Source organism: Daucus carota, chromosome 2 (assembly GCF_001625215.2).
Source record: "Daucus carota subsp. sativus chromosome 2, DH1 v3.0, whole genome shotgun sequence".
In the NCBI taxonomy this organism is placed as follows: Eukaryota; Viridiplantae; Streptophyta; class Magnoliopsida; order Apiales; family Apiaceae; genus Daucus; species Daucus carota.
Window position 1 is genome coordinate 46,387,591 of NC_030382.2, and position 14,205 is coordinate 46,401,795.

At 37.3% G+C, this 14,205-nt stretch overlaps 4 protein-coding genes across 4 annotated transcripts; all 4 read right to left on the reverse strand.

Moving 5' to 3' along the window:
* Positions 1–400: 400 nt before the first annotated feature.
* LOC108209557 (T-complex protein 1 subunit epsilon) lies at positions 401–4,442 on the reverse strand. Its single transcript, XM_017380520.2, has 9 exons — positions 4,092–4,442; positions 3,115–3,433; positions 2,486–2,834; positions 2,179–2,311; positions 2,018–2,070; positions 1,735–1,837; positions 1,145–1,311; positions 958–1,071; positions 401–871 (listed from the first exon to the last, which is right to left on the reverse strand). Exons 1-9 carry the CDS (start codon positions 4,288–4,290, stop codon positions 701–703), a joined length of 1,608 nt encoding a protein of 535 aa, XP_017236009.1. The 5' UTR covers positions 4,291–4,442; the 3' UTR covers positions 401–700.
* A 2,842-nt stretch (positions 4,443–7,284) lies between these two features.
* Positions 7,285–7,575, reverse strand: LOC108207655 (anther-specific protein BCP1). The gene has a single exon (XM_017378089.1). The coding sequence runs from the start codon at positions 7,573–7,575 to the stop codon at positions 7,285–7,287; it is 291 nt and encodes a 96-aa protein (XP_017233578.1).
* Positions 7,576–8,430: 855 nt separating this feature from the next.
* Positions 8,431–9,930, reverse strand: LOC108207656 (uncharacterized). Its single transcript, XM_064086909.1, has one exon. It carries the CDS (start codon positions 9,928–9,930, stop codon positions 8,431–8,433), a length of 1,500 nt encoding a protein of 499 aa, XP_063942979.1.
* A 2,217-nt stretch (positions 9,931–12,147) lies between these two features.
* Positions 12,148–13,641, reverse strand: LOC108207657 (uncharacterized). The gene has a single exon (XM_017378091.1). The coding sequence runs from the start codon at positions 13,639–13,641 to the stop codon at positions 12,148–12,150; it is 1,494 nt and encodes a 497-aa protein (XP_017233580.1).
* Positions 13,642–14,205: the final 564 nt, after the last annotated feature.

The following is a 14,205-nucleotide window of genomic DNA, read 5'->3' on the forward strand; positions in this document are numbered from 1 at the left end:
GATACTATTATGCAAGATAGTGTTCACTGTCTAGTAGCAAGTCCTGGAGATTACCAATTCATGCTCCCACGTTATAATTTAAGGAATTGAAGAAAAAACTGTACTCCAACAATGTCCTATTTTTTCCTTAAATGACTGGGACACCATCTTCCTTATTTTTAAGAGATCTATCTCATGTCCTAAACTTGTATTTTATAGTAAAATATAAATACATTTAATAATAAATTATCAAATAAGGAATATTGTTGGAGATGAAACTATCTATGTCCTAAGTCACTCGGATCTATTATTTTATATTATATTTAAGGAATAAGATAGAATACTATTGGACTTGCTCCAAGTAATACAAGGGGAGAAATTCATACAACTAGTAGTCTAGTACAACCACTAAGCCACAGACTCACATTAAATACAAACATATTATCACCAATCAGGTGCATTTCAAACAGGCATTGCCATATTCATGAGAACAAAACTGAGACAGAAAGACCACGATTACTAAAATCCAAAATATGCTTAAAGGAGGTCGACAATATAACATCCATTCAACCTGGAAAATAAAATAAAGCTACAAAAATAAAAGGTCACTCACAGATGTCTATAGTAGATTAACAATAATAATTTGAGACATCTTTCACAACCATAATAATACCCAGGATCTCTTGCAGGATGAGCAAAACTTCTCAGGATATTCAGCCAATCAATATTCAGAAGGCGAAATGACATCATCAATCTTTAAGATCATCTTAACAACCTGTGTTGCAAGTAAGAGTTGCTGCTGCTTCCCGATTAGTGTCTCAAAGACATTCTGCTCACGCATGTCATTTGTGCCAACATCATTACAGTCTACACCATACCAAGAATACTTGTCCTGCACACATATACCAAAATAAATGCTATGATGAAAGCATAAAAATAGAGAAGTAGATCATTGATGCTCAAGTCAAGGATATACACCTTGGTTTGCTGTGATTTCACCGCAGATAGTGTTTCAATGGGCTGGAGACCACTATTTTCTGCAAGAGCCATGGGGACAGAGTCCAAAGCATCGGCGAATGCCCTGATTGCATACTGTAAAAGGATAAAGGTCTTCAGTATCACAAAAATCCAAACACTAAAATATAAAATGACATCTTCTGCATACCTGCTCAACTCCTGGATATTTATCAGCAGCAGCCTCTACAGCAAGTGAGCAAGAAATCTCAGCTGAACCGCCACCATACACAATTGAGTTGTTGCGAATAAGATTCCTGGCAACACACAAAGCATCATGGATGCTTCGTTTCGTCTCCTCTATCATCATCTTGTTACCTATAGCAAAACCAGGAACATGCTAAAGAACTTTAGTTGTGATGAAAATAAATTGTCATATTCTTTTTTTCCTGTAATCTAAACACAAATTAATTCTAAGACTTCACAAGTGAGACTATGTGGACGATGATAAAATTCATTGCACGGAGACAACCTAAATTGCAAGTAAATCTTAAAGTGAATTTACTGAGGAAACATATCCTACACAGTTTAATGAACCACAGACAGAAAAACCTATTGAAGAACAGGCAGTAAAAGAGGCAGTATTCAGAAAGAATAATATTAACACAACAATCCTTTACTAATCTTTCACTTCTTCATTGAACCATACAATAAAGAATGTCCATGAAGCTCTATATCTGTAACAGAGAACTTGACCAAACAACTACCCGCATTTCCAAAAAAAAAAAACAATTGACTTACCACCACGAATAAATATGGTTACAGCCTTTGAATTTGCACAATGTTCGATGTAGAGCATTCGATCTTTTGTGGTGCCAAATGACTTTTCACGAACCAAACCAGCCTAAAAATGTGAAATAAATTTAATAACTTCGTTTTGTTACCATCACCATATGAGTAATTTAATAAAAATAAAAGAGTCGCAACAAAACCAAAAATACTTCATAGTTACTTAGAAATATCTAAGAAGAGGTAAACTGCATTGTTCTTGAACAAAATTAAAAATTGAAAACAGCCTGGATACCTTGCCCAACTTTTCTGGTGTCAACTCCTGGAACCTTGGAACAATTCTACCCCCTATAAATTAGGAAACCCATAAATCAATGCTAGAAATAGTTGAGGAACTATAAGCTGCACCACAGTAGCATCACTACGGTAAAACACAAGAGCTAACAAGACACGCACCTGTGGCTATAGCTATCAACTCTAACTCTACTCCACCAACCCATCGAACAGCAGGCAGATTCCTGTGCATCAACAAGTGATTTGCCTCATCATCAAAACCCCATTGGCAGATAACCAAGGTAGCACCAACATCCTGAAAATTCAATTAGAAAGGAATAACACATGGGATGTTAGTTTTATATAATGTGTAGTACTGCTGACTTCTGCTACACCATAGTAAATAAGTAGTTTCTTACTAAAGCTACCAACATGCTCCAATTTGACAATAACATACATCAACAAAACATAAGTTTGAAAAAAAGGATACCTTGCACTTCTGAACCATGTCATCAAAGTATTTCTGCTCCTGCTGACGTAAAGTTTGAAATTTTTCCACGGTATCAATGTCAACCTTATGCTTGGTCTTTGGCTTGGGAGGTTCGAAGGGGCAAGTTAAGATGGCTATGTTTGCATCTACAATCTGCTTTGGCATCTGAGGATGACTCATATCTTTGTCGACGAGTATTCCATAAATGAGTTCGGTATCCTCCAACTTCCCACCTACTTTGCCCTCCACTTTAATAAGGTCCAGGTTAACATCTTTCCTATCCAGATCTGCAACAGCCATAACTGCTTTTACAGCAATTTCAGCCAAGTCTCGTTTGCATCTGTTGACACTGTTGAATGAATTCAAATTGATGTTAGGTCCTGGCAAATAATTTATTAGTTATGCATATTTGCACAAAACACACCATACATGGATGCATATAATAATCCACTGCACATTAAACCATTAATACACATTTTGATTTTCACAGTAAAATGCCAACAAATATTCATCTAACAAAAATCTCTGTATCCTGTGAAGCAAAGAATAAAGTAGTCTTTTATGGAAACAGAAAAACATGATTAAACACAGAATAAAATAAAAAGATGGAGACATGGCTGCGAACTTACATTTTGGATGATAGAGTAGTCATGCAAGTTTGAACCAAAGGCTCAATATTTGATGCGCTAAACTCAAATTTATTGGACACGCTCTCCAAATGCTCAACAGCAATCTTCGATGCCATCTCAAAACCCTCCGCAATTCGAATGGGATGAATACCACGTTCTAACAGACGTTCGGCTTGTTCGAGAAGTGCACCCGCCATAACAACTACTCCAGTTGTCCCATCACCAATTTCATAGTCCTGGCTACGAGATAACTCTACCATCAGCTTTCCAATTTGATTGTCAACATCCATCTGCTCCAAGATTGTTGCACCATCATTTGCTGAGAGAATTAGGTAAAAAAAAGTCATGAACAATAGCACTCTTAGATACTCCCAACTTAACAGAAGGATACTAGATAATTTCCCAACCCACCAGTGACTCTCAATAAAGGAAAACATATATATCAATGCAACCAAGTTTATCATGCAATTTTATAGAGGGATATATCCTATAATGATATAATAGTAGGAATAGACATAGTACCAGAGATTCCAAGTTCGATTTGTTACGAATCAGTGAGTAGTACAATTAGAGGAGCCAAAAGAACACAGGGTGGCTACGCCTAATTCTAAATGGAAGATTTGAAAAGTGAACCCCTGTCTAGTAAGCACCAATTAACAATAACAAATTTACAATTGTGAAAATAACATGAGTAGTCCAGGTGGATCTATGTGTATGCGAATCAAAACCCAATTAGACCGCAAAAAAGAACCAAAACTCTAATAATTAAGTAAGACAGTTAAGCAGTTATCAAACCATATACAGCAGAATGAATACAAAGAAAGATCGAGAGAGAGAGAGAGAGAGAGAGACAAAGAGAGAGGGAGAAATCATATATATTTGTAAACAAAGATCGAGAGAGGGGGGAGAAGAGGAAGAGGGAGAGCGAGAGAGAGAGAGAGAGAGAGAGAGAGCGAGAGCGAGAGCGAGAGAGTTACTGATGGTGATTTCGCCGTCGGGGCTCTGGAGCATCTTGTCCATGCCCTTGGGACCGAGAGATGTACGGAGGATGCGAGCCACAGCTTTGGCGGCGGAAATGTTAGATTTCTGAGCATCGATGCCTCTCAATCTACTCTTCTGATCTTGTTCTCTTAATATTATAAAAGGCCTCCCGTACTCATCGAACGCTAACGCCATGGATCTACTATTCTTCTTCTACAGAGAGACTGTGAAAGAGAGAGGAGCAGAGGAGTGAGAGGTAAAAGAGGGGTTTAACAAGTTTTATAACTGTACTCCCCCTCTCTGCTTTGCCCTAAATATCATTCCCCTGTGTGTTCCCTTCTATCCCCGATTGTTACTTTAATTTTATCATTATCTCTTTTTATTTTAGCTTTCCAGATTTTATTTACTAGTTACTCACTTGTTTTGTTTTTTACACATTTTTTCTAGTATTGCATATTTTAAATGATATATAGAGTATAAATTAATAATTTAAAAAAATCTTATTCTTTATAGAAATTGGTGGCCTTGTTGGTGGGGCTCTAGTAGGATCCAGTGGGATCAAGATTGGGCCTAGACAGGCCTGGGTTATGCGTGTGGAGGTCTCTTCGACGTGTTTGAAGCGATAAAATGAAAGTTCATTGGTCGCGGATGAATTGAGAGGTCCTTGAAGGATGATGTCATTTACGGGAATAGTGATGTCATATAAGGGGATTCTCTTAATTTTTATTTAAGTTGGTTTGATTGGATTATTTTATTATAATTAAACATGTAATATTTTATATATAAGATGATTAATATATATCAAGCTATTTTTTTGTTTCATGATTATTCAATAGTCGAATCATTTAGTTTCTTATTTTTGTTAAGTAAATCATTTATTTCTTTATCATATTATTATAGTGATTTATCCTAATAATATTTCAAGAATATTCATAAAACTTAACTAGTTACAGGGCGCGAATACGTTTTAAGAAGACAATTTCGCACTGGACTCGAATCATACATATACGTAGTTCCTTTCTTTGTCTCCTTCGATTCTTGACAGTTACACACATGAACACGATTTTATTTATATGCATAGATCGTCTAACATTTATAACAAAGAAAATGACATGCGAAAAATATAACATAGAAGAGTTCTCATATGTTAGTCAATATATATATTCAAAATCTTTTAGACAACGCGCATTTTGACATATATATTTTCACAATCTACTACAGATTTTTAGTCCGGATAAATTCGAAAATTAAATTGTGACGAATTTGATTAAGATAATAAATTCTTGAATTAATATCCTGAATAACTTTAGTTGTTTATTCTATTATGATTAATTTTTTATATATTCTCACCTTAAGAACTAGTTAGTGACTTTAAGACCAAATTTGAGAATAATATATATAAACTCAAGTGTGACTTTATAATCAACACCGTATTCAAAAGCACATAAACGACAAACATACAATCGACAATTCGGTCAATGCGCTTGATATACACAAATCTTGTTATATGATATACGTAGACAAGTTATGTATATTCATGAATAAGTTATGTCTATTCATGAATGTATATGAACCTGACATACAATGTAGTTATGTATGACTAATTTCATTAATAAAAAGAAAGTAATACATAATCATTTGGAATCTATCGCACTTACCAGAAGTGGGGTTTATATTAAAAACAAAAAAAATCTAATAATTTATAAATAAAAGAATTTTACACGAAAGGAAGTAGTACGAATTTAGGTAAGAATATATGTATCACCATATATTGTGCATGAGATTACATTTACATAAATATAATTACCAAACCAACAAAATATAACACATGTTACTGAAAAAATATAACAAATGTGAACCCACTTAATAGCATTGAACATTCGATGAAAGTTTTAATCACTAACCAAATGTGCATATATAGAAGTGACGATATGAAAATAACAAAATTAATACGAACATATATAAAATTATTACACAACTATATGTTTGACAAGAATTATATTGCATAACCTCAAAATGGAGGACTAAGAAAAATAGTTACTTATCTATTCAGATTGGTCACTAAATATATTTCATAAATATATAATTACGGCAGATTACATTCTTATTTTTATTTGAAATATTATGACAGACTTTATAGTCATTAACGTATATGAGTAAAGATTTGTAGGTGATTGAAGTCCATCGAAAATTAGAAAAATATATGATAGCTATGCTCTCTACCCAAATTGATGATGCTTGTTTTTTCAACTTCTACTTGTAGACATTGCCATCTTCAATTGAAAATAAGAAGTTGTATATATATTAGTGGACAAAGTTCTGATTTATTAGGTTTCCGTACCAAGAGTACTAGGGATACGACATGTTGACGAACCTCCACAAACAATTAATTAGGTTTCTGTATCAAGACTAGGGTTACGACATGTTGACGAACCTCCACAAACAATTATTGATATTTTGAGATGGTGAGCGAATCCTGATAAAACTCACGAAGCAATCATCTCGTCGTTCATTGGCATAAAAGATGAGTTTCTCGTGACGAATGAACCTCCCAGTGATAAAAAAGTAGACTAGCACCCACTTTTAAGCAACATCAAATATAATTTTTTGTAATTTTCCGAGCCATCTTTCCTTTTCTAGGAATTTAAAAGTAATACTTTATTTATTGTAAGCTATGTTAATGCAAGAGTAATAGAAATCTTCTTGTAACTAGCTAATTTGTCGGCCCATATATCAAAAATAGCTATTTTATATAATAGAGCTCTAAATTATAAGATTTGGAGTTTCTTTTTTAAAAATATAAGTACAAAAACACTAACTTTTTTATATGAGTATAAGTAAAAAACACTCGTGTTTTTTTATATGAGTAAACTTAATTAGCAAGTTATCCAAGTGCTTACAATACTCGACACAATCCAAGACAATTGTGTGAAAATATGACGACCCTCCCTTGAGATAATTAACTCTAGCTTCTTTTTAAAATAATTTTGATTCTTTTTATTATTGAACATGATTATATATATTTGTCACTGGAAAATAATTTTAAACACATATGTGTATATATTTTTTTTATATAATCATTTTATTATAGATTATTAAATTTATAAATACTCCAAACCATGCAAATACCTGAACATACTTTGTTACAATATAAACACATATTTTGACAATAAACAAATCTAATTGAATTTAAAAGAAGGCGGCGGCACATGCAGCCGAAGCAAGAAAAGCAGCCGTGGTGGATAGTTGAAGACCGGAAGCAGCGCCGGAATCAGCTGAACCCGATGGAGATTCGCCAGAGCTTTGGGAGAAAGCCCCATCTGGAACCGGTGCGCCTACTGGGGCTGCATCGTCATTTCCATCTGTCGTTCCAATATCGTCAGAAGGTGCCTCCGCCGGTGCAGCCGGTTGCGCCGCCGATGCCATGCTAATAATGGCGAAGCATGCAAGCGCGAGAACCAAGATTTTACGGGAAGCCATATTATTATTATTCGAAGAGTTGATAGAACCTTAAGAATGCGGCAAGAATAAATTATTTTGATAAGAGAATGAAGACTGCAGAGCAGATGAATGTAAAAATATAAATGAATGGTAGAAGTACTAAGATTTGACTCTTTATTATGGCTGGCTTGTGTTGAAGAGTAAAGTTCGGATTTGATCAGAAGCCATCCACTTATTATAGTAAACACGAATATATGACGAAGGCATTGGTTTTCAACCCAGCCGCAGCTGCTAAATCTTAGCCATCAAGAAAATTAGATACTGATCCAAGACGCCAAGCTCTACGCATCACCATTTCTTAATGACCTCGACTTCTCCGGTTCTAGGCATAAGAAGTATGTTTTAACCAAAATAGCGCAATGGAAACCCTAGTACCGATATGGACTACACATCCGGCTTTCAGCAGGGATGCATTGATCCGGCTTAGTCTAAAGGTGCAAGTATACTGTGACAAAAAAAGAAAAGAAAAAGAAGGGCCAAGCATATCCTATAACAACACGATAGGTAATAAACTACTAAACAACCAACATTCGGGTATACTAATGGTAGATTGCCATGAGCGAATATTCCCGAAAGACATCCCGGAGTTTACTATGTAAATGCACAAGTTTTTAGTTTTAGGTGGTGGAGCCGTCTATGGAGAGCTAAAGAAAGAAGATAGAGAAATATAATGCATGCAGCTGAAAGTTGAGTTGTGCAGGCAAGTCGCAGACTGCATGCAGCAACTTTAAGAAAATAAACTAAATCTGATGATAGATGCTAGTAAACAGAAAGATCCTGTGTAGATCCCAGCCCTCATCTAGAAGAAGAGGATGATATTGTCAGTATGCATCATCAGTCCCAACGTCTCCTTTTGCCATGGTAAGCATCCCTCCAACGAGATGATCCGTGATCCTCCTCTACAACAGGCGCTTTGCCCTTAGATCGTGCAGAAGTTTGTCCTCGATCATAATGATCATCCCTGTAAGCCCGGTGATGGTCATAATCATCTCTTTCCTCCCTGTACTGGCGGCGCTCCCTGTACCTGTCCTCGCTGTACTGTCCGCGGTCCCTGTACCGGTGCTCCCTGTACTCCAAACTCGAGTCTCTTGTCCTTGGGCCGCGTCGCTCCAGTCTCCCTCCACCCGTGTTGGCTTCACTAACCAAACTCGAATCTCTTGTCCTTTGAGCTTGTTCCTCCGGTCTCCCTCCGCCCATGTTTGCTTCATTATCAACATTCGACTCACTAGTCCTTTGGCTGCGTTGTTCCGGGCTCCCTCCACCCGTGTTGGCTTCACTACCCGAACTCGACTCACTTGTGCTTTCGCTGAGTTGTTGCAGTACTCTCCCTCCACCCATGTTTGCGTAATTCCACATTCCTGAAGAAGGTCCAGCCATGCCGACATTTCTAAATCCCATCATCCCCATTCCATAAGCAGCCATTCCCCCGCCAAAGAAAGCCGGATTCACAGGACGAAATGCACCAGACATTTCCAGAGCAGTCACGTTCCGGAAAGGAGGTATCATCCCCGGAAAAGTCGGACGTGGAAGACCTCGACCCAGTGTTGGATCAAATCCAGCACCCATCATACAATGTGGATTCATGAAACCTCCAGAATTTGCATCAGCTCCAAAGCCTCGTGCACTTGGCATGTTGGGTCTCATAGAGGCACCTATGCCCCAGTTAGGCCCGAATCTCCGATGTCCACCTCCTTGTCGTCCTCTCGGCAACCCACCTCTTCCAAAACCTCTTCCAAAATCTCCAGTAGGATCAGGTGTTCCGCAGGTAATGATGACTGCATTGTCATTCAGAGACCTCCTTCCCTGCGGCTGAGATTGAGATTGAGAGTGAGAGTGAGATTGTGCCATCTGCCTTTCATTCTGTGGAGAAGCAAATACCACAGTACAAGCTCTCCCATTAAAATGGTAACCGTCCATTCCTTCTTTGCAAACCGCAGCAGAAGCTGAGTCATAAAACTCAACCAGACAATACCCTCTGGATTTCCCACTATGTTTCTCATCATAAAACTTCAACTCCTTGACCCTCCCATATTGAGATAAAACACTCTCAATTTCGGCATCAGTAGTCCACCAGTGTAGCTCTCCCACGAAGAGCCTGCTCTCACCATTCTGAGCCACATTCACGGCCCCATTTGGACCAGGCACCTCAGAAGGCTGAGGTTGAAGAAAACCCTCATTAATATTAAGATCACCGTAGAGCTCATCATACTCATCAACATCATCACCAGTGAATTCATCCTCTGCAGGTGCAGAAATTGCACCACCTCCTTGTTGTTTGTATTGGGATTCTTCCTCTTGATCATAGTTTAATTTCTCTCCAGCCATGGGGTCCATTTCCAGTACTGATTCAACATAAACATATATAATACTCAGGACCAACCAAGTATAATAAGTAAAGAGGCAGTCTATTTAAAATCGTGTCCTTCAGGAGCACAGAAAAGTAGTTGTCAACTAAAACTAGAAGCAGCATCATGCAAGAACGAAATGGCAAGAAACTTGACTCATCATAGAGTCTAGTTAGTATCTTTATGAGTAATCACTGAGTGATAAAAAGACCATATATATGCCCCCTAGCAGTTTGGTAACTCTTTATCAACATAGCAATCTGGTTACAGCAACTTTTTGTCCTTCCAAATTAGTAACTTCCATCAACTTTTAGTTAACATTGTACTAAGAAACAAGAAGTAATCTCTTAAATGTATTAAAAATTACCCATTTAGCACAATTTAATCCCTAGCCAGTGTATCGTATGGCCACCACAATGTGTTTGTACTCCTTGCTTTATTTACTAAATTGTCTAATTACTCAAAGCTGTTGTTTCAAGTCTTCAAAAACAGTATATATCAAGTGTAAATTGCGTACATTTCTTGTATATATGTAGGGTTTATATACTCAAGTTCAACATCTATCATTTCAGATTTGCTACAAAATGGTTTCAAATGTGCTTAATTGATTTTACTCCTCCACAGTACTTCTAAGTGTTAATAACATAAAGATCAACATAAATAAATGAATAAAACATCCATGTACAGCAATGACACAAGAACATAACATTTCACAAACTGACCATCAGAAAACATGAACTTATCAAGATCAATCACATAAAAAGAGCTGAAATCATGTGCAAAACTCATTTAATTAACAAGAAGAGTATATATATAATTTCATTTCCAAGCAAAATTAAAGATACAATTTTAACATAGATCAAGCAAAGCAAAAAAAATAAAAAATACAACAAAAAATTATAAATAATTCTACAGGTTTATCAACAAGACGATGCAAAGATCCCCAAATCTTAATCACAAAAAGAAGACAGATCGCAAATACAAATCAGAAACATTAACAGAAGCTTGAAGAATTTACCAAATTAGGGTGAAATGAGCAAGATTTTTGTGCAAGTAGTCCCTGATGCACTTGAGGGGAGATAAATTATGGGGTGATAGCTGATTTCTTACTTTATGTATAGAGATGAGATGTGTATACACTGGCTTGCTCTTAGATTAAAAAGACTGAGATGCTGAGGTTGGCGACAAGATAGAGGTTGCTGATTTTCACTTGGGACTCTATTTATATAAGTTATGAGTCGGTGGGGCCGTGTTATTTGGGCCTTTTGATCTACTGTGGGCCAAATAGCCCCTAGGGCTTGTGTGGTGTGTCCATTTTGGCTTGTACAACTACTACTAAGTTACTTGTATATTTGAGCTTTTTTTATTTCATTTTATTTTTGAAGGATATATATAGAATGGATATCGTTTGGTTGATTTTATTAAATTTTAAATAAAATTTGGGAAATGGAGTTGTGATCTGGTAGTAGTGTTATTTCATAAGTTTTATTTGGACATCTATAATATATTTCAAGTTAAGTAGTACTAGATATTTCATATTTTTGTCAACTTTTCAATAAAATATGATATATGATTAATTTATTTTAATTTGTGTTAATCCTAGAGATTTTGAAAATTATACTTAAACTCTAAAGGTCATGCATTAATTAATTATGAGATATTTTACGATAAATTTGTGATACTTTTAAAATTTATTAACTATTTCTGATCTTAGTATATCTCAATTAAATATAGTTCATTTATACTCTCCTTTACTCTCGTCTGCCTATCTAATCACTAAAAATTGAACTATAATTCTCATCCAATCATGATAGGGTTTGTGTTATTAGTTCAATTATAACTACGCAATATGAACCATAATTCATATAGAGAACAAATTGTGAATTTATGATAGGGAAAGTGAGGATAATGCATGGTAGTTAATAAACTAGTCAATAACCAGCATTCGGGCACTAACAGTAGATGGCCAAGAGCAAATATTCGAAAGAAGATCTAGCAGTTGATTAACAATGTAAATGCACAAGTTTTTAGGTGGTGCAGCAGTATATGGAGAGCTAAAGAAAGGAAATAGAGAAATGTAATGCATGATGCGGAGACTTGAGTTGTGCAGGCAAGTCGCATACTGCATGCATAAACTTTAAGAAACTAAAATAAACAGAAAGATCCGGTGTAGATCCCGGCCCTCATCGAGAAGAAGAGTAGGATATCAGAATGCATCATCATCAGTCCGACGTCTCCTTTTGCCATGGTAAGAATCCCCTGGACGAGATCCGTGATCCTCCTCCATAACACGTGATTTGCCCTTAGATCTGGCAGAAGTTTGTCCTCGATCATAATGATCATCCCTGTAAGCCCGGTGGTTGTCATAATAATCTCTTTCCTCCCTGTACTGGCGGCGGTCCCTGTACCGGAGCTCTCTGTACTCAAAACTCGAGTCTCTTGTCATTTGGCCGCGTGGATCCAGTCTCCCTCCACCCGTGTTTGCTTCACTACCAAAACTCGACTCTCTTGTCGTCCTTGGGCCGCGTTGCTCCGGTCTCCCTCCACCAGTGTTTACTTCAGTATCAATATTCGACTCACTTGTCCTTTGGCTGTGTTGTTCCGGGCTCCCTCCCCCCGCGTTTGCTTCACTAGCAGAACTCGACTCATCACTTGTGCTTTGGCTGAGTTGCTGCTGCAGTACTCTCCCTCCACCCATGTTTGCATAATTCCACATTCCTGAAGAAGGTCCAGCCATGCTGACATTTCCGAATCTCATCATCCCCATTCCATAAGCAGCCATTCCCCCGCCAAAGAAACCAGGATTCACAGGACGAAATGCACCAGAAATGTCCAGAGCATTCACATTGAAAGGAGGTATTATCCCTGGAAAAGTCGGACGTGGAAGACCTCGACCCATATAGCTTGAATCGAATCCAGCACCCATCATAGGATGTGGATTCATGAAACCTCCAGAACTTGCACCAGCTACAGACCCCCGAGCATTTGGCATGTTTGGCCTCGTAGAGGTACCTATGCCCCAGTTAGGCCCGTGTCTCCAATTTCCACCTCCTTGTGATCCTCTCGGCAACCCACGGCCTCTTCCAAAATCTCCGGTAGGATCATTTGTACGGCAAGTAATTATTACTGCATTGTCATTCAAAGACCTCCTTCCTTGCGGCTGAGATTGAGATTGAGGTCGTACTTGGGATGTGTTCCTATAAGCATCAGCCATCTGCCTTTCAGTCTGTGGAGAAGCAAATTCCACTGTACAAGCTCTCCCGTTAAAATTGTAACCATGCATTCCTTCTTTGCAAGCAGCAGCAGAAGCCGAGTCATAAAACTCAACCTCACAATACCCCTTAGATCTTCCACTACGTTTTTCATCATAAAACTTAAACTCCTTCACCCTCCCATATTCAGATAGAACACTCTGAACTTCCGCATCAGTAGTCCACCAGTGTAGCTCTCCCACGAAGAGCCTGCTCTCACCATTCTGAGCCACATTCACGGCCCCATTTGGACCAGGCGCCTCAGAAGGCTGAGGCTGAAGAAAACCCTCTTTAATATTAAGATCACCGTAGAGTTCATCATACTCATCATCATCATCACCAATCAATGCATCCTCTGCAGGTGCAGAAATTGCACCACCTCCTTGTTGTTTGTATTGGGATTCTTCCTCTTGATCATAGTTTGATTTCTCTCCAGGCATGGGGTCCATTTCCACTGATTCAACATAAACATATATAATACTCAGGACCAACCAAGTATAATAAGTAAATAGGCAGCCTATTTAAAATCGTGTCCTTCAGGAGCACAGAAAAGTAGTTGTCAACTAAAACTAGAAGCAGCATCATGCAAGAACGAAATGGCAAGAAACTTGACTCATCATAGAGTCTAGTTAGTATCTTTATGAGTAATCACTGAGTGATAACAAGACCATATATATATATGCCCCCTAGCAGCTTGGTGACTCTTTATCAACATAGCAATCTGGTTACAGCAACTTTTTGTCCTTCCAAATTAGTAACTTCCATCAACTTTTAGTTAACATTGTACTAAGAAACAAGAAGTAATCTCTTAAATGTATTTAAAATTACCCATTTAGCATAATTTCATCCCTAGCTAGTGTATCGTACGGCCACCACAATGTATTTCTTACTCTTGCTTTAGTTACTAAATCTCTAATTACTCAAAGCTGTTGTTTTAAGTCTTCAAAAACAGTATATATCAAGTGTAAATTGCGTACATTTCTTGTATATATGGTAAGTTAGGGTTTATATAC